General features: G+C 40.5%; 2 protein-coding genes across 4 annotated transcripts in view; one reads left to right on the top strand and one right to left on the bottom strand.

The window, feature by feature from the left end:
- The window catches only part of RHPN2 (rhophilin Rho GTPase binding protein 2), a 36,001-nt gene extending 27,391 nt beyond the window's left edge, over positions 1 to 8,610 (bottom strand). The window contains exons 1-2 of one of the 2 annotated variants that reach the window (XM_074582967.1): positions 8,479 to 8,610; positions 8,168 to 8,256 (exon numbers count right to left, since the gene is read on the bottom strand). Coding sequence is in view for 1 of the 2 variants with exons in the window: in XM_074582966.1 (XP_074439067.1) it covers positions 3,045 to 3,113 (69 nt within the window). In the remaining variant the exon portion in view is untranslated. Of the gene's footprint in view, positions 1 to 3,044; positions 3,193 to 8,167; positions 8,257 to 8,478 lie in introns of those variants that run through there. The other variant, XM_074582966.1, reaches the window with a different exon arrangement.
- Positions 8,611 to 8,869: 259 nt separating this feature from the next.
- GPATCH1 (G-patch domain containing 1) lies at positions 8,870 to 24,148 on the top strand. 2 transcript variants are annotated; one of them, XM_074582964.1, is made up of 20 exons: positions 8,870 to 9,006; positions 9,946 to 10,080; positions 10,360 to 10,445; positions 10,853 to 11,013; positions 11,369 to 11,466; positions 11,591 to 11,649; positions 11,985 to 12,230; positions 13,073 to 13,220; positions 14,008 to 14,087; positions 15,127 to 15,331; positions 16,027 to 16,314; positions 17,068 to 17,249; positions 17,535 to 17,662; positions 17,938 to 18,071; positions 18,425 to 18,594; positions 19,288 to 19,492; positions 21,214 to 21,324; positions 21,779 to 21,903; positions 22,448 to 22,593; positions 23,831 to 24,148. In XM_074582964.1, exons 1-20 carry the CDS (start codon positions 8,928 to 8,930, stop codon positions 23,850 to 23,852), a joined length of 2,808 nt encoding a protein of 935 aa, XP_074439065.1. In that variant the 5' UTR covers positions 8,870 to 8,927; the 3' UTR covers positions 23,853 to 24,148. The 2 variants fall into 2 exon arrangements, with proteins under 2 accessions (XP_074439065.1, XP_074439066.1); XM_074582965.1 differs by having other exon boundaries at positions 8,891 to 9,006; positions 17,071 to 17,249.
- Positions 24,149 to 24,603: the final 455 nt, after the last annotated feature.

Below are 24,603 nucleotides of genomic sequence, written 5' to 3'. Positions count from 1 at the left end.
AAAACTAAAATCCTTATCACAAGTTTGGTTGCAGCTAATCAAATGGTTAAAAAGGGTTGTTTTGAAGGGGAGATATAAGGGGAAGGGAATAGGGGCAAGATTGACAGAGTTGCATATACCCTGTGTGGCCCAAACAGGTAATTTCTTTAAAACTAGATATTAAAAAAAAAAAAAAAAAAGAAGCATCTGAGCCAGCTCAAAGCATCTTGCAGGTTTAAGGAAAATTTAATTTTGCCTGTATAAATATGATGGGCCTTTGCCATGAGGAAAAAGGAGACAATGGACAGAGAGGGGGTAGAGGAAAGAGGAGACGGTCCCTACAGAGCAGCTCTGACATTGCAGGACGGGAATGAAGAGAGGGAGTCTGAGGAAGGGTGCAAGTGGGCTGCAGAAGCTGCCACCCAGCACTCCTCAGACTCACCTGGCAGCGTCACAGCGAGCCCAACCTTCTAATGTGGTGACAGTAGTCACACCAGGAAACAGGACTGGGTATCTGTTTCCCCATTTCTGGTCACAGCCCTTTATGTAGAGCCAGTCATAGTTTTACAGCACCTCCTCCCTACAGGAAAAACAAAAAAGTGCTAAACGAACTAAGTATATAAATTGTTTTACATATTGTATCTTAGGGATACTGAGGGTCGTTTTCTGGTATGCTGTATTTAAGACTTTAAAAAGCATATTACACAAAAGGGCACTATACAAACCTTGAGTATACTTCCCACAGTAATCCATTTATCAAGAGAAAATATGAAATGGATATTGTATGAACTGCTCGATATTTCTCAATTATAAAATTTCATTGTGCACAATATTTTTGCAAAGTATGGAAGGCAACCTCATCATGCAAATAGTGCTTGGAAGCCCTTTTGTGACCAGAACTGACATGAAGCAAGGGTTTTCACCTTGTTCCACAGCTTATAGAATAAAAAGACAATGAAGTAAGTGTCTTTTCATCTAAAAACATGAGGCCCAGCCTTGGAAATTGATGCGATTCTGCACCAACAAAATTGGTAAACCAATCCTCTCAGGAAAACAAGAAGCATGATTTAAAAAGGGAGGGGAAAGCGATACAAAGGAACGGGGGAGAAGGGAGACCCTGGGCAGACGCAAACAGTGCAATCACTGGTTTCAGTCATATGAAGTCACCCGGCATGCCACGCAGATGAATACGTAAGGCCAGACGAGACTCTCCCCAAAGTATCTCCTTGGCTTCACAGCTTAAATCTATTCAAGATTCCAGGAATTGGACTGCTTTGTTTTTTCTTTCCTGCCCCCTTCTAGAGCTACTGAGTCAGAATGAAAGCTCTGATCTTTGAGACCATTCAACTAATGTGTAACAAGGAATACTGGTTTCCTGCTTACATCTAAATTTTAGGGACAGAAGGCTTTGAACATCTAGCCTGATCTGAAGTTTACAACTCTATTAGACACTTATGAGCTGGATGAACCTTTCAAAGATCTGAGTGAGCAGAGGTAATAGTGTAGCACTGCAACACTGGCTCACCCAGATTTATTTAATATCAAATTCATATCCATTTGCTGCTGCCTTAAGATATAAGTAATTCAAAAGTGAGGAAGATGCTCATGATTAGGTATAAAATTGACCTTACAGTACTTTCATATATGAGAAAAACTTAATTCTTTTCCAGGGTATGGGGTTTACATTGATCTAATGCTGTTTCAGTGAACTTATCCCTAACATAAAGCAATTTAATTGAAAAAAAACTCAGCCCCCTTTAGCAAGTCTGAATGCAGAAGATATACTCCTCTTATGACTTACGAAGCACAACTTGGCTATTAAACTTCATTTAGTTCCCATCAGTAAAAACAAAGAGGTGGAAAAGTTGATTTATCTAACTTAACAAGTTCATGAAAAGTCAACTTTTTTTACTAACATGCCTCAAGGCAGCCTACGAGCATCCCATACTATAGAAAACATAGCTGTGAAAACTCTAAATAATTACAACTTTGCCACACTTCGGGATTTCCTGCTACGGACTACTAAGAAAGAAGTGATTACTCACCAAATATTATAGTAGGATTACTCAAATGGAGAAACAAGACAAGACTGGGTAAAAGTTTTGTTTCAGCCTGTCTAGTTATTTCCACGGCAGTACCGACTGCTCGCAGCGCGGCTGGCCCAGGTACAACTTCACTCTTTCCAGCTGCAAACAGTTCCTTTGCTAAAGGGTGATACTGATGCTTAACATCCTGAAAGCTTATGAATTTGGTAAATACTGGGGGCAAAAAAACCAAGCAGCCTGTGACGAGGCAGCCGAGTGAGGCCGACGTGCCCTCTCCGTGTAACCCCGCTGAGGTGCGCCGCGGGGGAGCGGCGACAACCTCGTGTGCGAGGCTTTTCTTCCCTCTGCTCCGCAGAATAAGCTGTTTGTGGTGTCGGATCCAGAGTCCACAGCGAACCCCGCGTTCCTCCACCGCTGCTCGGAGCCCACCAGCAAAAGAGCCCGGGAGCGGCGGGGGGAGGACTCCCGGAAAGCGGCCGGCGCTGCCGGTGAAGTCCAGCGGAGCCCGCGGGGCTGCCTCGCGGGCCATAATTAACTATAATGACTGTTGTGCAGGAAGAGCTCGGGTGCAGGTTATGGCACAGGCCGCCCACTCAGTCTGAAAAGTAATTAGGGCAGATGTTCATTAAGAACTTCCTAAGGAGCCTGTTAACTTCACTGCCTTACTCCAGTGACCTTTCCTGCAGGTACACCAGGTACTTTACTAGAGAGCGAGCGCGGAGCGAACAGGGCAGAGCGCGGGGACGGGAACGCCGTGATTTCACTCGTCTGCGATCCCGCCAGGTGCGGCCCGGCCCGGACACACCGGGCATTCGCGACGCGGCCGCCGCGGACCCCGCGGAGCCGAAACCCGCGCAGCGCCGAGCGCCGCCCGGACCCCGCCCCGGGGCGCTGGCGGGACCAGGCTCACCACGCTCCGCCGGGACGAGGCAGTCGGCGGACGGGGACCGCCACACCGCCGGCGTCCCCGGGACACACGGCGCCCCGCCGCCTCCCCGAGCCCGCCGCTGCGACCCCCACCTTGCGAAAGTAGCCGTCCTCCGCCGGCTCGGCCCCCGGGCAGCCGCGGGGCGGTAGGGCGTCTGTCATCTCCCTCCGTTCGTGCCTCCGCTGCTGCGGGCAGCCGCGACCCTGCGGGAAATGTCGCCGCTGCCCCACGGCGCCGCGCGGCTCCGCCCCCGGCGGCGGCGGGGAGGAGCGGCCCCGCCCCGGCCCCGCCCCCGCCAGCCCCGCGGCGGGCGAGGGGCCTCCGGTGCGGGTGCCGGTGTGGGGGGCGGCTCGGTCCGCTGGAGCCGGGGCTGCTCTTGAGGCGGAAAACGGCCGTAGCCGGCACCTCGGGGAGCGGGAGCCAGAGACCTGCCCCCGCGGAACTGCGCTCTGCCGCATTCTCATCCTTCTCGCACCAGTACTTCTTCCTTTTTCTTCAGTAATCCGAAAGATACTGGGTGAATGTATCAAATTACGCGTTAAATAGAAATAGGGAACGTGGGAAAGTGGTTCAACTTGCTCCAATTTCTATTTGGGGTGTAAAAGAATGTTTTAAATTATTTTTGCGCTATTAGAAAATGTACTTGCCTCCCAAATTAAAAAGTATTTTAAAATTTTAATCTTTCAAGATCAGTGTAAAACTCCAATGCAATACATATAAATTAGTTTAAATTAATATAAATGAGAGGTAAACTCGTAATTTGCCAGCATAGGCCATGCTGATAGGATCTGGCAATTAAACCAGTATTAATGTGACCATCTTGGGAGTTGTCACTGCTTCCACTGGATTTATTGAAAACTGATCCCATTGAAAGGCTCCGGCTATTACTCCAAATAACGTCCTAAGAGTTTGTAGCCAGGCCAAAGGGTCAGTTAGTTAACCTGATGAGTGACTATTATCATGGGCATGTGTAAAATACAAATTTGCAGATGTTTCTGCACAGTACAATACTTCTAACACACCTTGGTGACAAAATGCAGCCTTTCTTCGTTGCTGGTGGATTCTCTGAATAAACCTAAGTCAGTGGTGCTACACACAGCAAATTTCCACAGCAAACCGAAAAGTCCTGGGCAGCTCTTAGAGGCTCCTCCTGTTACTGTCCTGGGTGCATCACCCAGTGCCCCACAGCCACCCGATCTCACTGTGCCCTTCCCTCATTTGGGTAAAGGGCCCTTCGCCATGATGGTGTTAGGACCAATACCCTATTTCTTAAGTAAGCCACAGTAAGTTTTGTCTGCATCTGGCGCATATGCTCTTCTGCAAAAGGCACAGGGTGACTGCATGGTGTCAGCGGCTGGGGCTGAGCTGGGTAATGAGCGGGTAGCAGTGCTCCCTGGCCCTGGAATGTAAATTGCAGCTTACAGCATTTCAAAACCTGATGTACCCTCAAAAACACATGTCCCTGCTCTTCTCACCAACTGGTTAAACATCTTGTCTCCGGTAGCTTTTTGATTGCTATTAGAATTCCTAAATAGAGGCAGGTTCATACCGCAGACTTTCTCAGTTTCTCAGGATTAATCGGAGGTTTGGTTTGCTGCACTGTAACGATGGAGTAATGACAGGCTAGGAGCCTGGGACACTCAGAGAAAGGGGCGTATAGGTGCAGATGTTTGGTTGATATTTATCTTTCATATCAGAAGAGACTAAATTCAGTGATCTGGTTCACTGGACATGGCACTATCTCTGAGAAAGCATCAAATGCTTCAGAATTTGCATCCAAAGGAGATCAGCAGGTTGTGCCTAAAGTATTGAAATTGAAAGCAATGCATCTTATCTCTGCATCGAATCTCTGTCTTTGTTTTACAGAACTCTGGCTTTGTGCATCTTCACAGATCTTCACCAGGCAGGTGACCCGGACAATGGCCACACTGAAAACAGGCAGAGAATGATAGAGACTGAGTTGTCACAGACTGTCCCACAATATCAGAGGTAAGAGGGACCAGAACTTGGATAGCCTCACGGCACACACACCACAGTAAATATGATATCTATGTACGTGTACAGATTATGCGCCATATTTGTTATGTTTGTATCACTCCACTTGCTCAGTCAATCTTGTCCTTCTCCCCCTTCTTGAAAAATATGTGAATATATGAAATTCCATCTTTAGTCTTCTCTTTGGCTGCTAGGAAATGGTCTGGGTTTGGGAAATTAATTTCCTGCTGGGACGTGTGTTGGTGCACTGTTACATACTGAAGAGATGAATCTGGTTTGACTTAGTAGGGGCAGGTGCGGCTCTCCGGAAAGAGGTGGTTTATTTTTTTTGGTGATTTTACAGGCCTTGCGGCTACAGGATGGTAACACGTGCCTCAAAGACAGCTTTTGTCCCAGAGACACACAGGCTTATCAGCAAAAGCGCGTTAATGATCCTGTGTGAAGGGAGAAGTATGCATCAACTCCTGCCCTTTCTCCAGGTCGATTCTTGAATTCTAATCTGACACATGGTTACATGTTTCTCCCCCTGTTGTTGGTAAACTTTGAATAGTAAACTTCTGTTCTGAGCAGGAGGAGAACAAGATTTCTTCAGTAACCCTGGCAGCCTGTAGCTTTATGGTCCATGAATCCAACTGCAGCAAGTTCGTGGAGTTGGCATCATCATTTAGTTCTGAAGAGTGCAGTTCTTAAGGAGCAAATCTTGGCTACCGTAGGGAGGTTTTAGGTGAGGAGAGAGGAAAAGGGATCATAGGTTGATTTTTAAATTTTTTTCCCACTCTCAACTTTTTCCAAATATTTATTTTTGGGAAAAAATAAGAGATTGAGAATGGCAAAAACACACGGCATGGGGACCCAGTAGCAATAGTGCTATGAATCTGCTTTGAGACTGTTATCCGTTTACTGGATGGAGGAGACTTTCAAGTTGGAAAAGTTTGAGAGTAAAGAATGAGAAATTGTTCTCATAAACAAAAGAAGTTCTTCTGCATTTTATGACAGATGAATTGAAAAGTGACCAGACAGGAACTGCAGGTAAGAAGTGCCAGTAGAAGGTTTCCTCACCAAGCTATTTACTGAGCAACAGCAAAATGGTACAAAAATGGTACACAAACTCAGCATAAGGGCTTTGGATGGCCATGGTATGGTGGGCTGTAGCTGCAGCATTTCACCGCTGCTGCTTCAAGTTAACAGTGTGGGGCCATGGGTGAGCTGCACCTTCATCGTCACTGAGAAAAAATCCCAATAACTATTGAACAGCTGATGCGTCTTGTCTGTTCTACTGTGAGATCCTGTTGGAAACAAGACATTGCCATTTCAGTGGGAATTAACTATGTAAGGCCAAACACAGGCAAAATCATCACCACTTTCCCCAGATAATGCCTTGCCTTTTGATGAAAATCCGTGTGTTTCAGGACAACATTCATTACCTCTTTTTTTGTTCATTGTTTTAAAAAATGAAAAGTAGTGCTTTGTAGAAGATAATACAATGCCTCAGGGTCTCTGCTTCATGTGTCTGTTGCCTCAACTGATAAGAGTAGCCATGAGGAGGCAGGAGAAATATTCGGGAGGAATACTCCCATTGAATGCAAGATAAGGCAGAGATGAAGTCAAGCTGGCTGTTTCTTTTTGCTGTGTTTTGAAAAATAACACGGTAGTGTATTTAATATATTTTTATACTCCCTGTACTTACGTTTTCCTTTTTTTCTCTAACATAACATCCTTGTAAATAAATCAGTTTTTTGCTTCCTTCTTTTATACATCAGTTATGCTGCTTTTAGTCTGAAGTTCCAGTGACTCACATTGAGTCACCATCCCTGGAGGTATTTAAGAAACATATAGATTTGGCACTTAAGGGCATGCTCTAGTGGCAGAGATTGTAGTTTTTTTGTGTGTGTGTATGGTTGAACTTGATGATCTCAAAGGTCCTTTCCAACTATGAAGATTCTATGATTCTATAACTTAAAACTAATCAACAAGAGGTTATCTATTTGAAGAACTGGTTCTAAAGAATATAACAAAAGATGTAAGAAGACACTTTTATGGTCAACCTTCTTGAAGTACTAATTCAAAAACAGATGTTGAAAATGTATTGGAAAACTGAAGCCTGAAGTCCATTTATGGTTCGAGGGCTCAACTTCAGCCTTGTCTATACTGGCAAGTATTTGAGCTGTCATTCAAAAATGTTGATTTTTTTTTTCTCACCAGCATATGATGGTAAAAATTTAAATGTAAGCTATACTGACCTACTAATATTTTGGTTTCATTACAATTATCAAAGAAAGACACTGGAATTACTGTCTTGTTTCACAGCTACAAATAGCAATTGTCACCTCGTTTAAAAATTGTAAACAGGAGATAGAGTTTACCGAAGGAAATACCACTGGGATGCAACAGTAATTCTAATCTGATAAAAGCTTTAAAAGGAAGAAAACTTCGGTATTTGATTACCCCAACTCTTTGACTATAACAGACAAGATACTAAAAAGATTTTCTGTTAACATTGTGGAAAAAAGGTTTATTTAAGCCTGTGTGTGAAATCAGTCACGTAGAATTGACTATTCAGGAACAATTATTTCCTAAACAAAGAGAAACAGCAACTCTGGTAACAACTCATTTTGCCACTATACGTTCTAGCTAACAGCTTACTAATTAGTAATGATGAGAAAAGATAATGCATGTAGATAAATGTCTGTGGCTTCTACTATATTGTTTTCAAGGGAATTAGAGACCTAAATTAAACAGAGTACGCCCTATTTGCATGGAACCGTGTGAATGTTTCCTATGAAACCACATGAAACTCTGGTAGTTTCACTTTGAAAGAAACCAGTTCTGTGTATACAAACACACATAAATACTGGATTAGAGAATACACCACTAAACGTGCAGAAGCCCTATCTGCTAACAGCAGGAATCTCCCGAGACTGCGTTGTGCTTTATTTTCACGGATTTCAAGAAACTGGCGGTACTTGCTTACAAAAGTTATGGATTGATAGAATCTGTCTTCGTCACAAAATGAAGTGTTTTTCTGTTTGGGTTTGTGGTGGTTTGGGGTTTGTTTGTTTTTTAAAGTTACAATGTATTTTGCTTGTAGTGAATCTGAGTATTAAGGTACAATGTAAACTTGAGAAATCAAATTAGTCAAAATTGACATGTGAGTTTCTCATGGCTAACGCTGTGAAAAGCCATAAAATTGAAATCCGAATTTTGAATATTTGAGTCTTACCGGTGAATACTTATGTGGTCTTTGTATAAAATATATTCAGGAGAAGTTTCTCTCGTGATACGAGGCTCCGCAGAGAGGTGCAGAGATACCTGAAAGCGCAGAGGGATAAGGCTCTTTTACTAAATGTTTGAATGCACAGACTTTGCACTGACTCCTGCGAACGTTCTTACTGAATATTTTGTAAAACAATGTTGTTAACCAAATTCTGCCATATATCTGCTAAAGCCCGTAATTCAATTAAATCCACGCCTCCCCCGTTCGTATTGATGCAGAGTGCAGTTCTGAATGTAGCAGAGTGCAGCGCTTTATACCTTAGTTTAGATAAAATCTGCCCGTTTCCTGAGGCGTTTTGCGAGGGGGCCTCATCGGCTGCATGAAGCGCCTCCAGATAGTCGACCGGACGGCTGTTGACTGTCAAGTGTTTAACCTCTTCTAGCGTTACTACCTTTTAAAGAGATCAGGCAGCATTTCGCACCGTTAATTTGGAGCAGCACACGGCAGCGTTTTCCACACTTCTTCACGGAGTTCTCCGGGCCGGCGGAGCCCCGGGCGGCTCCTCCGGGTTCCCCGCTACCGCGCTGGGGCCGGCGGGGAGCAGAGTGGGGCTCCCAAGACCCGGCCGGGGCTCCACAGCCCGGCGGGGAGCAGAGGCGGGCTCCGAGGGCCGGACGAGGGCTCCGGGGCTGGGCCCGCCCCGGCGCAGGCCGGGGCGCTCCGCCTCCCTCATGCGTTGTCCTACGCCAGCCACCGCCGCGGCAAAATGGCGGCGGCGGAGTCCAGCGACAGCGATGAGGAGGATTTGGTGAGCTATGGCACCGCTTTGCAGCCCCTGCAGGAGGGTAAGGGCCCCTGGGGAGCTCCTCTGCTCCTCCTCGGTACTGCTGTCTTGCGTTGCGGCGGGCGCTGGGCAGCAAGGCGGGGCGGGGTGTCTCGGAGGGCCTGCCGGGCCCGGCCCGGCTGTCCGCCCCATTCTGGCCTTCACGTGGGGAACACTGTGGCGGGTGGGCCCGGCGCAGACCTGCCTTCTCCTTCTCCGGCCATCCAGGGACGCAGGGGCTGCCTTGGCCGCCAGCCTGGGGCAAAGGGCCGCTGGGGTGGGCAGCTTGGGGCTGGGGGGTGCGCAAGCTGGGCCCTGCGAGCCGGGGTACCCCAGGGTCGATGCCGGCACTGCTGGCTGGGGGCCTGTCCTCTCCCCGAGTCTCAAAACAAGAGTAGAGTTCAAGTATAACAGCTAAAGTGTATGCAGTTATACTAATGTGAACGTCCTACACTTATACTCGTGATACAGACTCTGTCTTGTCCAAGGACTTCTGTACACTGGCGGTTCCTGAGTCTGTGCCCCATAATTCATAGAAATGTTGTTTAAAAAGTGCAAATGTTTAGGTCAGAGTCCATAGCTTTGTTTTGTTTCAGTCTTGGACACTCATGATGTGGTGTAATTTCTCAGGGCAGTTACTTAAGTGTTGAAATCCTTGTCAGAGGATTAACAGCTAAATGTGTCCTTTCACAGGAAAAAAACCCACACATTCTCAGAACTCGTTGGAATTTAGGATTTCTATTTGAACGCTTCATGCTTTTACTTTAACAGTGTACCTCAAGAGTGTATACAAATATTTAAAGTAGGGTGGGAATAAATGTAAACTGCGGATGCTTTCCACTTCAAGGTGGCTACTATTTGATCCACTTCTTAATTGCAAGGAATAAATGCGTCTGGAGCAAGCGGAGAGTCCATTCTGTATGCGATATTGTTACTTAGTTTCTGATTTATCTGATTGTAGGTGAACGACTTAAAAAGCCAGTTCCTCTTCAAGAACAGACTGTTAAAGATGCAAAGGGACGGTACCAGCGTTTCCATGGAGCGTTTACTGGTGGTTTCTCTGCTGGTTACTTTAACACTGTTGGCACAAAGGAAGGTTAGATATTTTTCTGTCTTCTTGGAATGGTTAATTAATTACTGTAATTTAGTGTTCGTGAAAACAAATGTCATTAAACATTTTTTACTTTTCTGCTATTCATTATACTGTAAGTAGGTGAAACAGTATTGAAGTTATTTCCCCTTGAGTTTTTAGACTGCAGTTTTATAGATGTTCCCTTGATGTATCCTTAAGGTGTAAGGTTGAAACGTTTGAATTGTTCTCAAATATTATGTTGCAGTTTACAGTACCTTACTTAGATATTTACTTTCTTTAAAGGATGGACTCCTTCAGCTTTTGTATCATCACGGCAGAAGAGAGCAGACAGAACCGTTCTTGGACCAGAAGACTTCATGGATGAAGAGGTAAATTTATAAAGGAGTACAAATCTTTTGGAAGTAGTTGCTGTGACAGCGTGTTTTTCAGGCATTGAAATATTCTAAAGAGCTTAAATAGCTAAAATGGAAGTACAGTGTTATACTTCTAGGTCCTATAGGACATTTCATAGATTCACTTAGGAAGCTCCTGTAATCTCAATATTTAAAAACAACCCTGGAACTCAATCCTTTCTCTATCAGAAAATACAAATACTTTTGAAGCTGTTTAAAATATGACCAAGCTATTGAAAAAGCAACTGATTTATATAGTCATGAAAAATTTAGCCGATATAAGGCTCATATCCCATTTTCTTTCCTTTATGATTACAGTAAGTAAGCATTTGAGGGAATCATATTCTTAATCTAAACTTTTCCATTTTGTCTATATTTTCCAGGATCTTAGTGAATTTGGGATAGCACCAAAAGATATTACAACCACAGATGATTTTGCATCCAAAGCTAAAGACAGAATAAAAGAGAAAGCTAGACAGATTGCAGGAGTAGTTGCTGCCATTCCAGGAACCACCGCATTTGATGATTTAATAGGACCATCAAAGTAAGTAAATTTAAATAGAGTTAAGAAAACAATTCCTTTCACTTAGAAATGTTGTACTGGTTAGAAAAGTAGTGTTTGACCACAGTAATCCATGAAAGAGACTGGAAGATCTGCAGTGCTACGCTTTCTAAATGGCCTCTCTTTTTGTTTTCTAAGTGCAGACTTTACAAACATTTACAAACTGGGACGGTAGCGTATATGCAAATGTTGATGCATTCAGATTTAATTTTAAAGTGGGGTATAAAAACATTTCAAATACCATTTCAAACGGTATATATGTGTATTACTTCTCTAGAAATATTAAAAATGTGATTTGAGGTAATTTTTTTTCCTCTTGTTTTTTTTTTTTTCTTAGAATAACAGTTGGGGTTGAACTGTTACGAAAAATGGGCTGGAAAGAAGGACAAGGAGTTGGACCGCGAGTCAAAAGAAAGCCACGCAGGCAGAAACCTGGTAAGTTTAGTGAAATTCCTGAACTCATTAATAGAAAGTTAGCATTCATGGACTGATTAGAAAGTTCATTTTAAAGCCTCCTTTAGTAAGGTAATTTAATACGATGCTATTATATCTCTTACAGACCCTGCGGTGAAAGTATATGGTTGTGCATTACCACCTGGACTGTCTGAGGGTTCTGAGGTATTGCAGTTGTTTGTCGCCTTATGTAAGAACGTGTGATAACATATTTTTAAAAAACCCTTCTTTCATGTCTTTGAACAGTATTTTAACATACAGTTTGAGTTTTTGTTCCGTAAATAATTACTATGCTTATTGTGAAGAAAGGTTTTAATGTAACAAAATACATTCTTTTGCTACCTTAAGCAGGTGTTGTTCTTGCATATTTTCATATATAATTTAGGAAACGCAAACTTGCCTAGTGTCACGTTTACTAAATGTTGTATTACTAAATGTTGTAAAAGCTCAACGTACAAAACTTTTAATCATATTGCTGTTACATACTTGTTTTGTACAAGGATGAAGAGGATGAATACCAGCCAGAGAATGTGACATTTGCACCAAAAGATGTAATGCCAGTAGATTTGACTCCAAAAGAGAATGTCCATGGACTTGGCTATAAGGGTTTGGACCCCTCACAAGCTTTGTTTGGTGTATCTGGAAGAGAACACCTGAATCTTTTTGCAGCTGGTTCTGAAGACACAAGCAATTTACTTGGTGATCTGAAACACAGCAAAGGAAGAAAACTAGGTATTACAGGTCAGGTAAGGACATTCTTTTAATGCATTTTATTATTAGTGCAGTAAAATCTAAATAAGTTTTATTTTTTCTTTTGTGGAAGGCACCTAGTCATTGTACACACCTTAAGCGTGGTTTGAGAACAGGATTATTTTTTTTTTACTTAATAAGAAAATGTGGGCAAGTCCTTAGAACTCTTAAATGCCTTCACTTATCGATGTTGTTAAAGAGAAGTATAAAATACCTCATTCTGAATAGTTGGGTGGAGAAAATTACCGTGTTACTTTGATTAGAGAAAGCTGATGTTCAATATGTTCAAGGTTTTAGTTTACATTTTTTTGTGTCAGTTTTACTGAATCCTTTCAGTAATGCTGAATCTGTCAGCTAGAGGGGTTTTGCATCCTGCCGTGGTATTTGTAGTTCTTACATAGAAGCACTGTCAGTTTATATTCCTGGGAATTATACTTGTTTAATTTTCATGGCAACTTACATTTTTTTCTTTTCGAGAACTTAACCTGCTCTTAGACTGCAAATGTTACCTTGTGGAATTAGGCTGCTGTCCTCATCCTGTACAGACCAAACTCACTGTCCCTCCCTGCCAAGGGAGTGAACTTTTGTGTTTGGTGGGTTGGGTGGGTGGTTTGTTTTTTTCACTAGTTGGTAGCGCTTTTTTTTGTGAAGCTCTATGTTTTTCCCTGTGTGTGTGTGTGTGTGTATGTATGTGTGTGTGTATATATATATGTATGTATGTACATATGTTTACTGGACATCTTATATAGATAGATACACCTGTAGGTGTGTTCTGACATGTGACTTAAAAGTATTGTTTTTACACTTTTGAATTCTCATTATTTAAAATATATTTTAGGCTTTTGGTGTGGGAGCTTTAGAGGAGGAAGATGATGATATTTATGCAACTGAAACACTCTCAAAATATGATACAGTTCTGAAAGATGAGGAACCTGGAGATGGCTTGTATGGCTGGACAGCACCTAAGCAGTATAAATCCAAAAAAAGTAAGAACTGTAGTTCTATCTAAAGAGCCAGGGTAATTTGTGTTGGGGACTACACATAAGTGTAGTCTCTCTTTTCCAAGTATTTTAATTTTCAAGGGACTGGTATCTTCTAGACCTGATGATCTGAAACTTCATCTAGTCTTTCTTCTGTATTGAAGTGTCCAAATCTGGAAATAATTTCCAAAGTCCTCCACTAATTCCAATGTAGATTAAACCCCCAAATTGTATCTTTAAAAGGACAGTATGTGCTGTTTTGTGAGATGCAGCATTCAGTTCCACTGAAGGAAACAAACGATTGTGAATCATGGCTACAAAATATGACCCAATACTTGCAAAGAGAATTTTTTTTTGAGATATATCTGTGTGTTTTCAAATAGCATTTGTAAATTTTATCTTGATACACCTTTATTTTTAGTGCAACTTTTAAGTGCCTGAAATATCATAGTGATTTCTAAGTACCCGAAATATCATAGTGATTTCTAAGTACCCATTGATGTTAGTTGTACACAATTAATGGCATTCATGATGGTAGCTGTGCATAGTAGTGGTACTTTTGCCTCACCATTAGTCGTGTTCATCTTGCAGCAATCTCTCTGGTAGTAGTTCTTTAGCTGTATAATACTAATCCCGATTCAGAACCCTTAAATTTAAATGAAAGGCATTGAAGACAAAGAACTACAATTATGCTCCAGAAAATATATTGCAAAACGGAAGATATTCAGAAAAAAATGCCTTTTACCAAACATACATGTTTTAAATATTGACCAGCTCTATGGTTATTTTACAGGGTCTGAAAGAGAAGTTAAATATATAGGCAAAATCTTGGATGGTTTTTCCTTGGCATCAAAATCATCCACTCCAAGCAAGGTAAGCAGATAGTAATATTCTCATACTAAAGAACAACATCAACAAGTTGACATGTGAGCTGTATGGACTTCACTGTTTCTCAGTGTTTTTGATGTTCTTGGAAATAAAAGTTCTGGCTAGTGATAGAGATTGCTGAATGAGCAAAATTGTAGTGTCGGAGGCTATTCAACACAAACTTAAAACTTGTCAGACTGCTGGATGAATTTAAACTTTGTGTGTGTACTGGCTTTGAGCAAATGTCTTTTGCACTGTGCACTGTTACTTGGCATAAAGTTGGACTAATGATTTGATTTAGCTTTGACATAAAAAAATGTACATCTTTTGCTTCTAGGTCTTTCAGATGTAATACTCAGTTTTCTGTAAAAATCAGGCCCCATGCTTCATCCGCTCTGCTGTTTTGATGACAAGTTAATTTGTTAGCCCTGTTCTCAATTTGGCATCATTTATGCCATATATATTTGCATAAATTAGAATGAAAAACAGAGTTGTGTGACATGGTCCTTTTTCTGATGAAGAAAAAGGAAGAAGAGTTGTACATAAAATCTCATCGTATAGGAGGCATAGGGGTAACCTTTGAAGTAACAGTTTGAATGAACAATGTGAGGGAAAAGGACTTTGAAAGTCATTAAAATACAATAAGCACAGACTCAATAGTCCAATTAATTGCTTAAATCATGTGACTTCTGTTTTTAAAAAATGTAATTATTAAGCAATACCAAGAGCACTTTCTAAAATAAAAGCAATGCATATTAAGACTCTTGTTAATTTTGCTGCAGCTTGATGTGTAGGTCTTCCTATTTTTCATCATCGTTACATATTAACAATATAACAGTTTGTTCCCAAAGTTTGTCTTACGATACCACTTGCTGACTGGGTCTAAAAGAATCAGTAGCTTGTAATATTTGTTTCTTCTGCTAAGATGTAAACTGAGGAATTTTTTGATTGACGTTATTTTTCTTCTGAAACACATTTGTAAATGCTAAATACAAAGTTCTGTCTCTCTCAGTGGATTTTTTTTTTTTGTCGTCCCCCTGCCAAGGTTTATCCCCCACCTGACCTGCCACGAAATTACAGACCAGTCCATTACTTTCGACCTGTGATAGCAGCTGGGAATGAAAACTGCCATTTACAGAAGGCATTAGAGGAATCGACTGGAAAACTTGAGAGTGATGCAACACAGCAAAGCAGGCATGCTCTGAATGCATCTCAGAGGAGGGAACGACTAGGAGAGGCTGCTCTGAAAGGTATTGATACATGTGAGCACACCTTTACTTGTGTTTCAGGTCCCCTGTTTGTTGATATTGCAGTAAAAATTTGGTCTAGCCTTGAATACTACTTTTTGATGTATTAAATCTAGTTGGATTAGCTAGAATACCTTGTCATTGTTCACTTTCATCTCAAAGTTGAGTTGTTGACATATCTGCCAGTATTTTCATTTACTTAAATCTTTTCAAGAAAAGTTTGTGTGGGATTGTGATTTGTTGTGTTGGGTTTTTTTTTGTGGGTGTTTTTTTTGTGTTTTTTTTTTGGTGGCTTTATTATGAATTAGGAATACAGTAGGCTGTAAGGTTCTCCCCGTGCGCAGCTACATGCATACACGCACACACACACCCCTCCTCACCCCCCGTGAAAATCAGATTTCCCTGAAATACATGCAGATTCACTAAAAAGGTAATTTGTAAATGTGGTTCGCGTTTGTATCTACAATAGTAAAGTTTACAATGTAATATGTAAATATGTGGTAAATAGCATAAAAGATGCAATAGTGGCCAATTTTTTATCTGCCATCTCTGCCGTTATACTGTTTATTGGTGCCTAAGAGCCTTTCCTCTGAATGTATATGCATAGTGGTAGGCTTTTTTCCTCCACTACAGTGGCAGAAATAGTTGTAGTAATTTTTCATTTCCATTTGTCTCTTACTGCTTTTTTTTGCTTTTAGGTCCGGCTCTTTCTGTTTTGGAATATCTGTCTGAAAAAGACAGAGAAAGACTCAAAGAAGTGAAGCAAGCATCTGAACAACAAATGAAAGCAAAAATGCTGCCTCCTCAGTCACAAAATAGCAGATTCCAGCCAGCCCCCCCAGCTGATGCTTCTCACAAATGGCAGATGTTGTTGGGGGGACAGTTAGCAAATGTTGGTTCTAGTGACTTCAAACCATTTGCAAGAAATCCAGAAAAACAAAAAAGATATGAAAGTTTTGTGAAAAGTCTTAAACAAGGAGAAAAAGGTAACTGAAGAGATTAATCCTGACACTTCAATATTTCTCTGAAAAAAATGGCTTGATTTTTTTCCCCTTTTCTTTTTTTTTTTTAAATTCCCTTTTTCATCCTGTTGTGTTCTGTGTTCACTGTGAGTTCTCTTCCTGAATTCCACAGCATTTCTCCCTCTCCTTCCTTTTAGGACCAACATTAAAAGAAACTTTTACTGCTATTTAATTGTGTTGACCAGGAAAAAACTGCTCAATAATTTTAAGCGTCAGCAAAATTTGATGTTGGGCGTTGCAGTTCATACTTTTGTGCTGTAGCAGATGTGACGTTCTCCAGGGTGTTCTACTTAATTGGCTGTGTTTCTGGGTTTCCCGTCTTACCAAAGCCTGGCCAGGCTTACTCACTGGTTAACTGCCTGTGTTTTAGTTATTTGATAAAGCTTCGGATTATACTGTTTGTTTTAAACACCTATTAAATACCTTAAATATTTTGAACATTCCTTAGAGGGCAATGAGTAAGGAGTCAGCATTACAAGTACAATTGTTTAAAGTATCTATCTTGCATTTGGCAAATGCCATCATTCTTGCTATCTTGCAAAATGACCTCTGCTTATGAAGGAATAACACAGTTGAGATTAATACTGTCCTTAAACTAAATACTCATTAAATACTTCCAAGGATGGATGTATGCTTAGTATCTTATTTTTTGTTTGAAAATTATCAGACCTAAATCAGCTGTAATCTCTGCTAGGCATTTCTCTCCTTATCTTATAGTAGATACATTGGAGCATTGTTTAGACCCAAGTATGACAGAATGGGAGCGAGGAAGAGAACAGGAGGAGTTCTTCCGTGCAGCCATGTTCTACAAATCCTCAAATTCAACACTCTCATCCAGGTTTACCCGGGCCAAATATGAAGATGATGTTGACAAAGTCGAAGTTCCTCGGGACCAAGAGGTATGTGCTGTTTACAGTCTTTTAGTACATCAGAGCTGCAGTTGCTGCCTTAACCCTGACTTTGAAAATTCTTTTTCTTTAAAACTCTTTTGCAGATATAATGTCAATGTTTTGTTGCCCTTCTGTTTAGCAAACTTCTGAAAACACTCCCTGCATACAAAGCAGTAATTTGTTAAACTACACTTAAATATTTATGTTTCTGTCCTGTTCTTAGTCTTAAAACAGTAATAGTCAATTTAGTAAGTTGCTACTTATTTAGCAGCTATGAATGTTTGACTTTTTCAGAATGATACTGATGATAAGGAAACTGCTGTGAAGATGAAGATGTTTGGCAAACTCACAAGAGACAAGTTTGAATGGCATCCTGAAAAGCTGTTGTGTAAAAGATTTAACGTTCCCGACCCATATCCTGAGTAAGATGATTGATACTGGTATTTTTAACACTTTTGGAAAATTCTGAGTATTTCATATGCTTGTGGAAAATCTGGCTTGGTGTTTTCTTTTTGTGTCATAATAGATGTAACATAGAACTGCCTAATGGTTTTATTTGACTCATTAAACATAGTGACCTCTGACAAAATAGTATGCATTTTAAGGACTACTGTAGGTGTTTCAGCTTGTAGTAGATAATTTGAGGCCTTTTCTGTGTTGAAAATTATAATCAACGAACATTTTAATTTCCCTCTAGTTCTACCATTGTTGGGTTACCAAAAGTGAAACGAGACAAGTATTCTGTGTTTAATTTCTTAACTATGCCTGAGCCCACCACGTCTGTAACTCAAGCAACAAATGAAAAAATCCAACAGAATAACAGTCTCAACAGTAAGTTTGTTGGTACTTTGTTACTTTATTACTTGAGCTATAAATGAGGTAATAAAATAGAAAAAGCATATCTTTATCATGGAGAACTTACCCACCTGATTTTTTTTTTTTTTTTAAATAATAAAGAAAACCCTGAACGAAATTGAAAATAAATTCAATGATATTAAAAACTGAAGTCAGTGATGTTTTGCTAATTTCTTCCACCTATAAGACCTTTATAGGTCAAATATTCATTAGAAAAATTTAAAAAATATCAAACTATACGGAGGAAGCAGAGTAGTTTAAAATCAGGTAGCCAAGAAATGCAGGATAATTTGGCATGCAACTGATTTGAATGTTTGGGACTCTTTCAGAACCAAAGAAACCTTCAAGATGGGATGTGTCAGATAAAGAGAAGGAGAAAAAAGATTCCATCAGTGAATTCATTAGTTTTGCTCGATCAAAAGCTGACGTTCAGCAGCAGCCACCAGTGCCAGCAACAGAAGAAAGTAGAACTGGGCCAAGTGAAACTCTTCCCACTGAGGTGAGATCACAATGGTGTTGGAACTTAAAAGGAATAGCTGTAAACCTTCACAATTCTGAAACAGGATTGGGTAACATACAGATTGATTTAATACAGTTCAGTTTACAGAAGAGCCAACTCGGGATAAGCAAAGACGTGAGACTTGACTTTGAAGAATTTTGAGGTTATAACTCTGAGATATAGGGCGCTTGCAGCAAGGACAGCAAGTGTGACTATCCTTGAAGTAGCAGCTTAAGAGAAGATAAAAACGTAGCTCAGCAGTCTGGGAGTTACATTCAGTCCCTTACACCCGCTTTGCTCACAGGCACATAGTATATTTTTTTTTTTTCTGCTTTGAATGGAGGAGGGTGCATATGTTGGGGAGAAAGGTGAGGTTTTCCTCTTGCTTAAATTTAGTAGTGTAAAACTGAAGTTTGAATTAATGAATTAAAACTTGTAATATCTTGGGTTCTATCTTCAACTGTCTGTGTAGCACAAATTGCACTACCCTTTACAGGAAACTGACTTAGTTTCGCAGCATTTCAAGGTTTTACTATTTTGGACTAGCAGTTCCTAAGACTGTACATTTCAGCTGTTGTGATATTTGACTCTTTTGTACATACATATTGGCATGTTTGAATGTATTACTTATCAGAGACAGATTGTTAGTTTCCTTAGTGTTTAAATACGATTTGTTATGATGCTGTTTTGCAGGTACCTAATGAAGATAAGGATCAGGAAGAAGAAAGCAGGCCATCCATGGACTTATTTAAGGCCATCTTTGTGAGTTCCTCAGATGAAAAATCGTCTTCCTCTGAAGAAGAGAGTGATGAAGAACAGCAACCAACTACCTCAGTAATAGATTCAGAAACCACCAAGCAAGTTGATCTACCAGACAGTTCTTCATCTAATCTACAAGGTAGTACTTAATGGGTATTAATTTTTGTAAATACCTTGTAAAAGCTTTATTTATGAATCAAACACTCCAGGACTGCTACAGTACTCCTATGCCCTTGTGCAGATCATCTGACATTGGTGGAGCCGGGCATGTAGAAAATGCGAATTATAAAACACTGGATGAAGCCTTGAGTGTTACAGTGTTATTTATGTTATCATGTGTCTTGTGTAGATTTTAAAAGCAAACTGCACTGTGGAATGTGCTTGTTAAACAATGAGGGGGTAAAAAATATCTAATGTTAGGGCTTACTTAGGGCTTACGTTGTCTATCTGGACTTTGGTAAGGCCTTTGACACTTTCCCCCACAGCATTCTCCTGGAGAAGCTGGCGAATCATGGCATAGACAAGTGTACTCTTTGCTGGATTAAAATCTGGCTGGATGGCCGTGCCCAGAGAGTTGTGATTAATGGCGTGAAATCCCCTTGGCGGCCGGTCACCAGTGGCGTCCCTCAGGGATCAGTTTTGGGGCCAGTTTTGTTTAATATCTTTATCAATGATCTGGACGAGGGCATTGAGTGCACCCTCAGTAAGTTTGCAGATGACACCAAACTAGGTGGGAGTGTTGATCTGCTTGAGGGTAGGAAGGCTCTCCAGAGGGACCTGGACAGGCTGGATCGATGGGCCAAGGCCAACTGTATGAGGTTTAATAAGGCCAAGTGCGGGGTCCTGCATTTTGGTCACAACAACCCCAAGCAACGCTACAGGCTTGGGGAAGAGTGGCTGGAAAGCTGCCCGGCAAAAAAGGACCTGGGGGTGCTGGTGGATGGACAGCTTGACATGAGCCAGCAGTATGCCCAGGTGGCCAAGGCGGCCAACAGCATTCTGGCTTGTATCACGAGTAGCGTGGCCAGCAGGAGCAGGGAAGTGATCGTGCCTCTGTACTTGGCACTGGTGAGGCCTCACCTCGAGTACTGTGTTCAGTTCTGGGCCCTGCTGTACAAGAGGGACATAGAAATGCTGGACCGTGACCAGAGGAGAGCTACCAGGCTGGTGAGGGGTCTGGAGACCAGGTCGTATGAGGAGAGCCTGAGGGAGCTGGGCATGTTTAGCCTGGAGAAGAGGAGGCTGAGGGGAGACCTCCCTGCCCTCTACAACTACCTGAAAGGAGGTTGGAGAGGGGTGGGTGTTGGCCTCTTCTCCCAGGTGAATAATGACAGGACCAGAGGAAATGGTCTGAAGTTGTGGCAGGGGAGGTTTAGATTAGATATTAGGAAGAATTACTTTACTGAAAGAGTGGTCAGGCACTGGAACAGCCTGCCCAGGGAGGTGGTTGAGTCACCATCCCTGGAGGTGTTTAAGAAACGTCCAGATTTGGCACTTCAGGGTGTGCTCTAGCGGCAGAGATTGTAGGTTGGTTGATCGGACTCGATGATCTCAAAGGTCCTTTCCAACCATGAAGATTCTGCGTATAATTTAATTAGTAATTGCACAGTGTAAAAGGTCAGTTTTGATTAAAAAAACCAAACCCAAACAACAGTATGTTGACATGTTTCAGAATGTCAGCTGACCAAATGTCAACTGTCAAATGTCAGTTGACCAAAGCAGTCCACAGTGATACAGGATGCTATCAATTTGCTTTCTTGGAGGCTTTTAGAAAGCCTTTTTTAACTTTCTTCAGCACTTCTTGGAAATAGTGTTACCTTATTTTCCTTTCAAATAAAGAAGCTTTTGTTTTTTCCATAGAGAGTGTGGCTACTACAACTGATCCTGGTGTTCCTTTGTTGCCTACTTCAAAGCAGGAACTGGATGCAACAGAGGAATTTGGACCAAAGTTGCCTCCAGCTTTTTCTTCTGGTAGGTTCTGTAGACTTCTAATGTGTAAATTCTGTGCATTGAAGTTGTATGTAAAATACATGATATTTGTCTTTAAAAAACATTTGTGAGTTGGTACTTTACCTCTTAAATGCCTGTGTTATGTCAGACTGGTATAAACAAATGCTTTGTTACCATGCTGTGATCGACTAGCAGGAACCTCTTTGTCTGTGTACCAGTTTTGTTGGATAAAAAAGCTATTGAAAATATAGGACCAGCCTTACAATTTCTTTTAATAACAGATTGGAAAGGCATTTAATTACAGTAGGAAGGTTGCAGCTAGGAGTTGTAGGCATTTAATTTCCATTTGAAAGCTTAGATTTTTTTTTTAAACTATCCTATTAGATGAAAAGTAATATAGAACTTAATAATAAAATGACCTTTTTCTTGTTGTGTGTTTTTTTGTTTTTGTTTCTGCATTTCCTTTGTGCTTTAGGCTCTACTTGCCAACAAGAACCAGTGGTGCCAGTAAGTTTTCCTGGGCCTAGTAGGAAAGAAAAACATAGAAAAAACAGAGAGAAACACAAGACTAAGAGAGAACACAAGCACAAAAAGGAAAAGGTATTTAATATTTAATTTCATTTTTTATTTATTTTAATTTAAAACAGTTTATTGATTATTTTTTTTTTTATCTACCAGTCAAAATGTTTTATTATTTATGGTACATGTAGAAAATAGTTATACTAGGACTAGAACTTAAGCAACTGAGTTTCTTAGGTGTCTTGAAACCTGAACTTCAGAACAGAAAATTATCGAAGTAGGGTGCTGCTTTTTGCATATATACAATGTGACTACAGACAGAATATTGTGGGTAGTTTAGTGTTGTATGCTGAAGATGTTAGGCATATTCTGAGAACTGCATATAATTCATGGCTTGTATGCAAATAGTAATAACAGAATTTCTATTTTGAGTGTTTGGTATGAAATGGGTGATTTGGGTATATATTTTCTAGCTTAGTCCGAGTAGTGGAAAAGAGTCATTAAATGTTATGTTTCAGTTAAGCCTGGAGTCTACACTGAAATCAACTTATTGCTGTTTGTTGCCTTTCAGAAAAACCCAAGTCTTTCACAATGAAATAAAGGATTATTTCTCTCCTTTTTACAGAAAAAGAAACATAAGAAACAGAAAAACAAAGGAAAACACAGGAATAAAAAATCAGAAAAAGACAGCAGCTCAGACACTGAAGATAGCAGTGACAGCCTTAGTGATAGAGATACCACAGGCTTGTCACCCAAAGAACTTCTTCGAAGGTAAACAGAAAGTTTAGTTAAACACTTGAAAATTTTGCAGTGGATAACCAAACCCTCAATTTCTGAGTTTTCATTCTACTCTATTCTATTTGCAACAAATATGGATCAGCTTGTCTCTTTATGAATACAAAATACTGCTCATTCTTTTTTTAATAAAGTGAGGAAAGAGTACAAGTATTATACACCTTAAACTAAGGGGTAATTAATTTTAGGATAGAAGCCCCTTAAGATAAAGGGCACTAAATACACAACTCTGCTAGTTAATGGAGGTTAAAGATGACTGATATTTTTGGAAGGTATTTTGAATGGGAATTAAAAATTGAGTAAGTGCAGGTGGTTATTCTTATTTCCATTACTTTGTCGACTTCTCTTTACTTGGAGACATTGGAAGCAACATTTACTGCTTCAGAATGTTTTGAGTCTGCTTCAGTGTATTGATAATTAGCAAAATATCCTATTCAGATAGATCCATTGTGTGGCATTGATGCTTAAGCTAATTGTGTGCTTGAGCAAGGAAGAGTGAAGCAAGCAGAACAGTGCTTGAGTCAGTACGTGTCTGCTAAATATAGACTGTGCTGTTACATTTTTATTAACTAGGCACTTCGGCATAGTGCCAATAGAAATGTGAAAATCGAAAAACGATTTGCAGTTTCATTTTGCTCACACACTTGAAGTACAAACAAAAGTAACTGTCTCTTGTTCAGCTCATAGTCAGCTTCAAGTGCATCCCATGCGGAACAGTCACTGCGTTGGCTTCTGTTCAGTGTTTCTGATTAGCTTAAGGAGAAGTCTCGGCATATTTGTTGCAATGCCACGTGCAGCTGGCCTAATGGCAGAATGGTTGGGGTCAAGGCATTTAGTGGAATGGACATGTAGCCATGGAAAGGCTGGCATTCCTGAGGACTCTGCCTCCCCATCTTTGGAAGTGAGCATCAGTTATGTATTGGTGTTTCCTTACTGAAAAAATAAACTACTTCTCTTGATTTCTAAATAGCTAAAATATGTATATGTATTTATGCATTTTGCACAAAATAGTTAGACTTCTTTGTACAACTGGTTATTTTGGAAGTCTTCGTATTTGCATGTCTCTATATCACTGAGAATATGATTTTTATCTCACGTAACTGAGATCCCTGTCTTAAACTAAGGCTTAAGAAGCTGCCTAAGTAATTAAATGTTCTTAATGTTGCATGTTTCTATTCAGTCTGACCTCTTTCTTTTTCTTTCCCCATTTTAGATTAAAACAACTTCAGTATTGAAGAGGCAGCTTGGTTTTGTCAGTGCTGTGGGACTCCTGATCTCAAGTTTTTGATCTCCTCCATGATGGTAGATCAATCATGTGTACTTTGAAGCACTGTAGATACTGTATTCATATTGAATTTGTTTGAAAGTAAATGTACATATGTTTATTTTGTGGTGCTTCATATGTTCAAAACGTATGGATTATGTAATGTTGAAAAGACTCCTTTCAGGACAGCATAATCTGAAACACTGCAGGCTCTGTTTTAATTAACATGAAACAAGATGTTTTAATAAACTCAAGTATTAAAAATCATTTTTGTATGGGAAGTAATTTTTAAAGAGTCTAGTGCACAATTTCAGATGGCAGTTTTTCAGTATCTGGCTGTACTTGGAGTTGGTTTTGCATCTCTAAGTTGCGTATAGCGTTTACCATAGCCGAGCTAAACCAATAAACTGGCACTTTGACACAAATTAGTAAGGCTAATGTACTAAACGATTAATACTGTAATTCCAACCTGCCTTATTTTATGTAGTTACAATGGAAACTGTTTATACCACTTTTCGTTTCATGCAGTACATCTAAAAAGCAATTGTTACCTTGTAGAATTATTTTAATATAAACTATGAAATAGTACTGAACTGCTTTTTGTGTGATCAAGCTGTTAAAATAGATGCACAGAACTTCTTTCTGGAGGCACAGGGGCACCAAAAGAATATTCCTGCTTAAAATTACAAACAAAAGCCTTAAACCGAAATTCACTGTTGTAG

This window comes from Larus michahellis, chromosome 4 (assembly GCF_964199755.1).
Source record: "Larus michahellis chromosome 4, bLarMic1.1, whole genome shotgun sequence".
Classification (NCBI taxonomy): Eukaryota; Metazoa; Chordata; class Aves; order Charadriiformes; family Laridae; genus Larus; species Larus michahellis.
The sequence above is the reverse complement of the archived record's forward strand: the minus strand, read 5'-3'. Positions and strand labels throughout refer to the sequence as shown.

Coding starts and splice junctions, on each gene's coding strand:
- GPATCH1 (XM_074582964.1), top strand. CDS start 8,928: ATGGCGGCGGCGGAGTCCAGCGACAGCGATGAGGAGGATTTGGTGAGC. Junction 18,595..19,287: donor GTGAAACTCTTCCCACTGAG/GTGAGATCACAA, acceptor GCTGTTTTGCAG/GTACCTAATGAAGATAAGGA. Junction 19,493..21,213: donor TTCTTCATCTAATCTACAAG/GTAGTACTTAAT, acceptor TTTTTTCCATAG/AGAGTGTGGCTACTACAACT.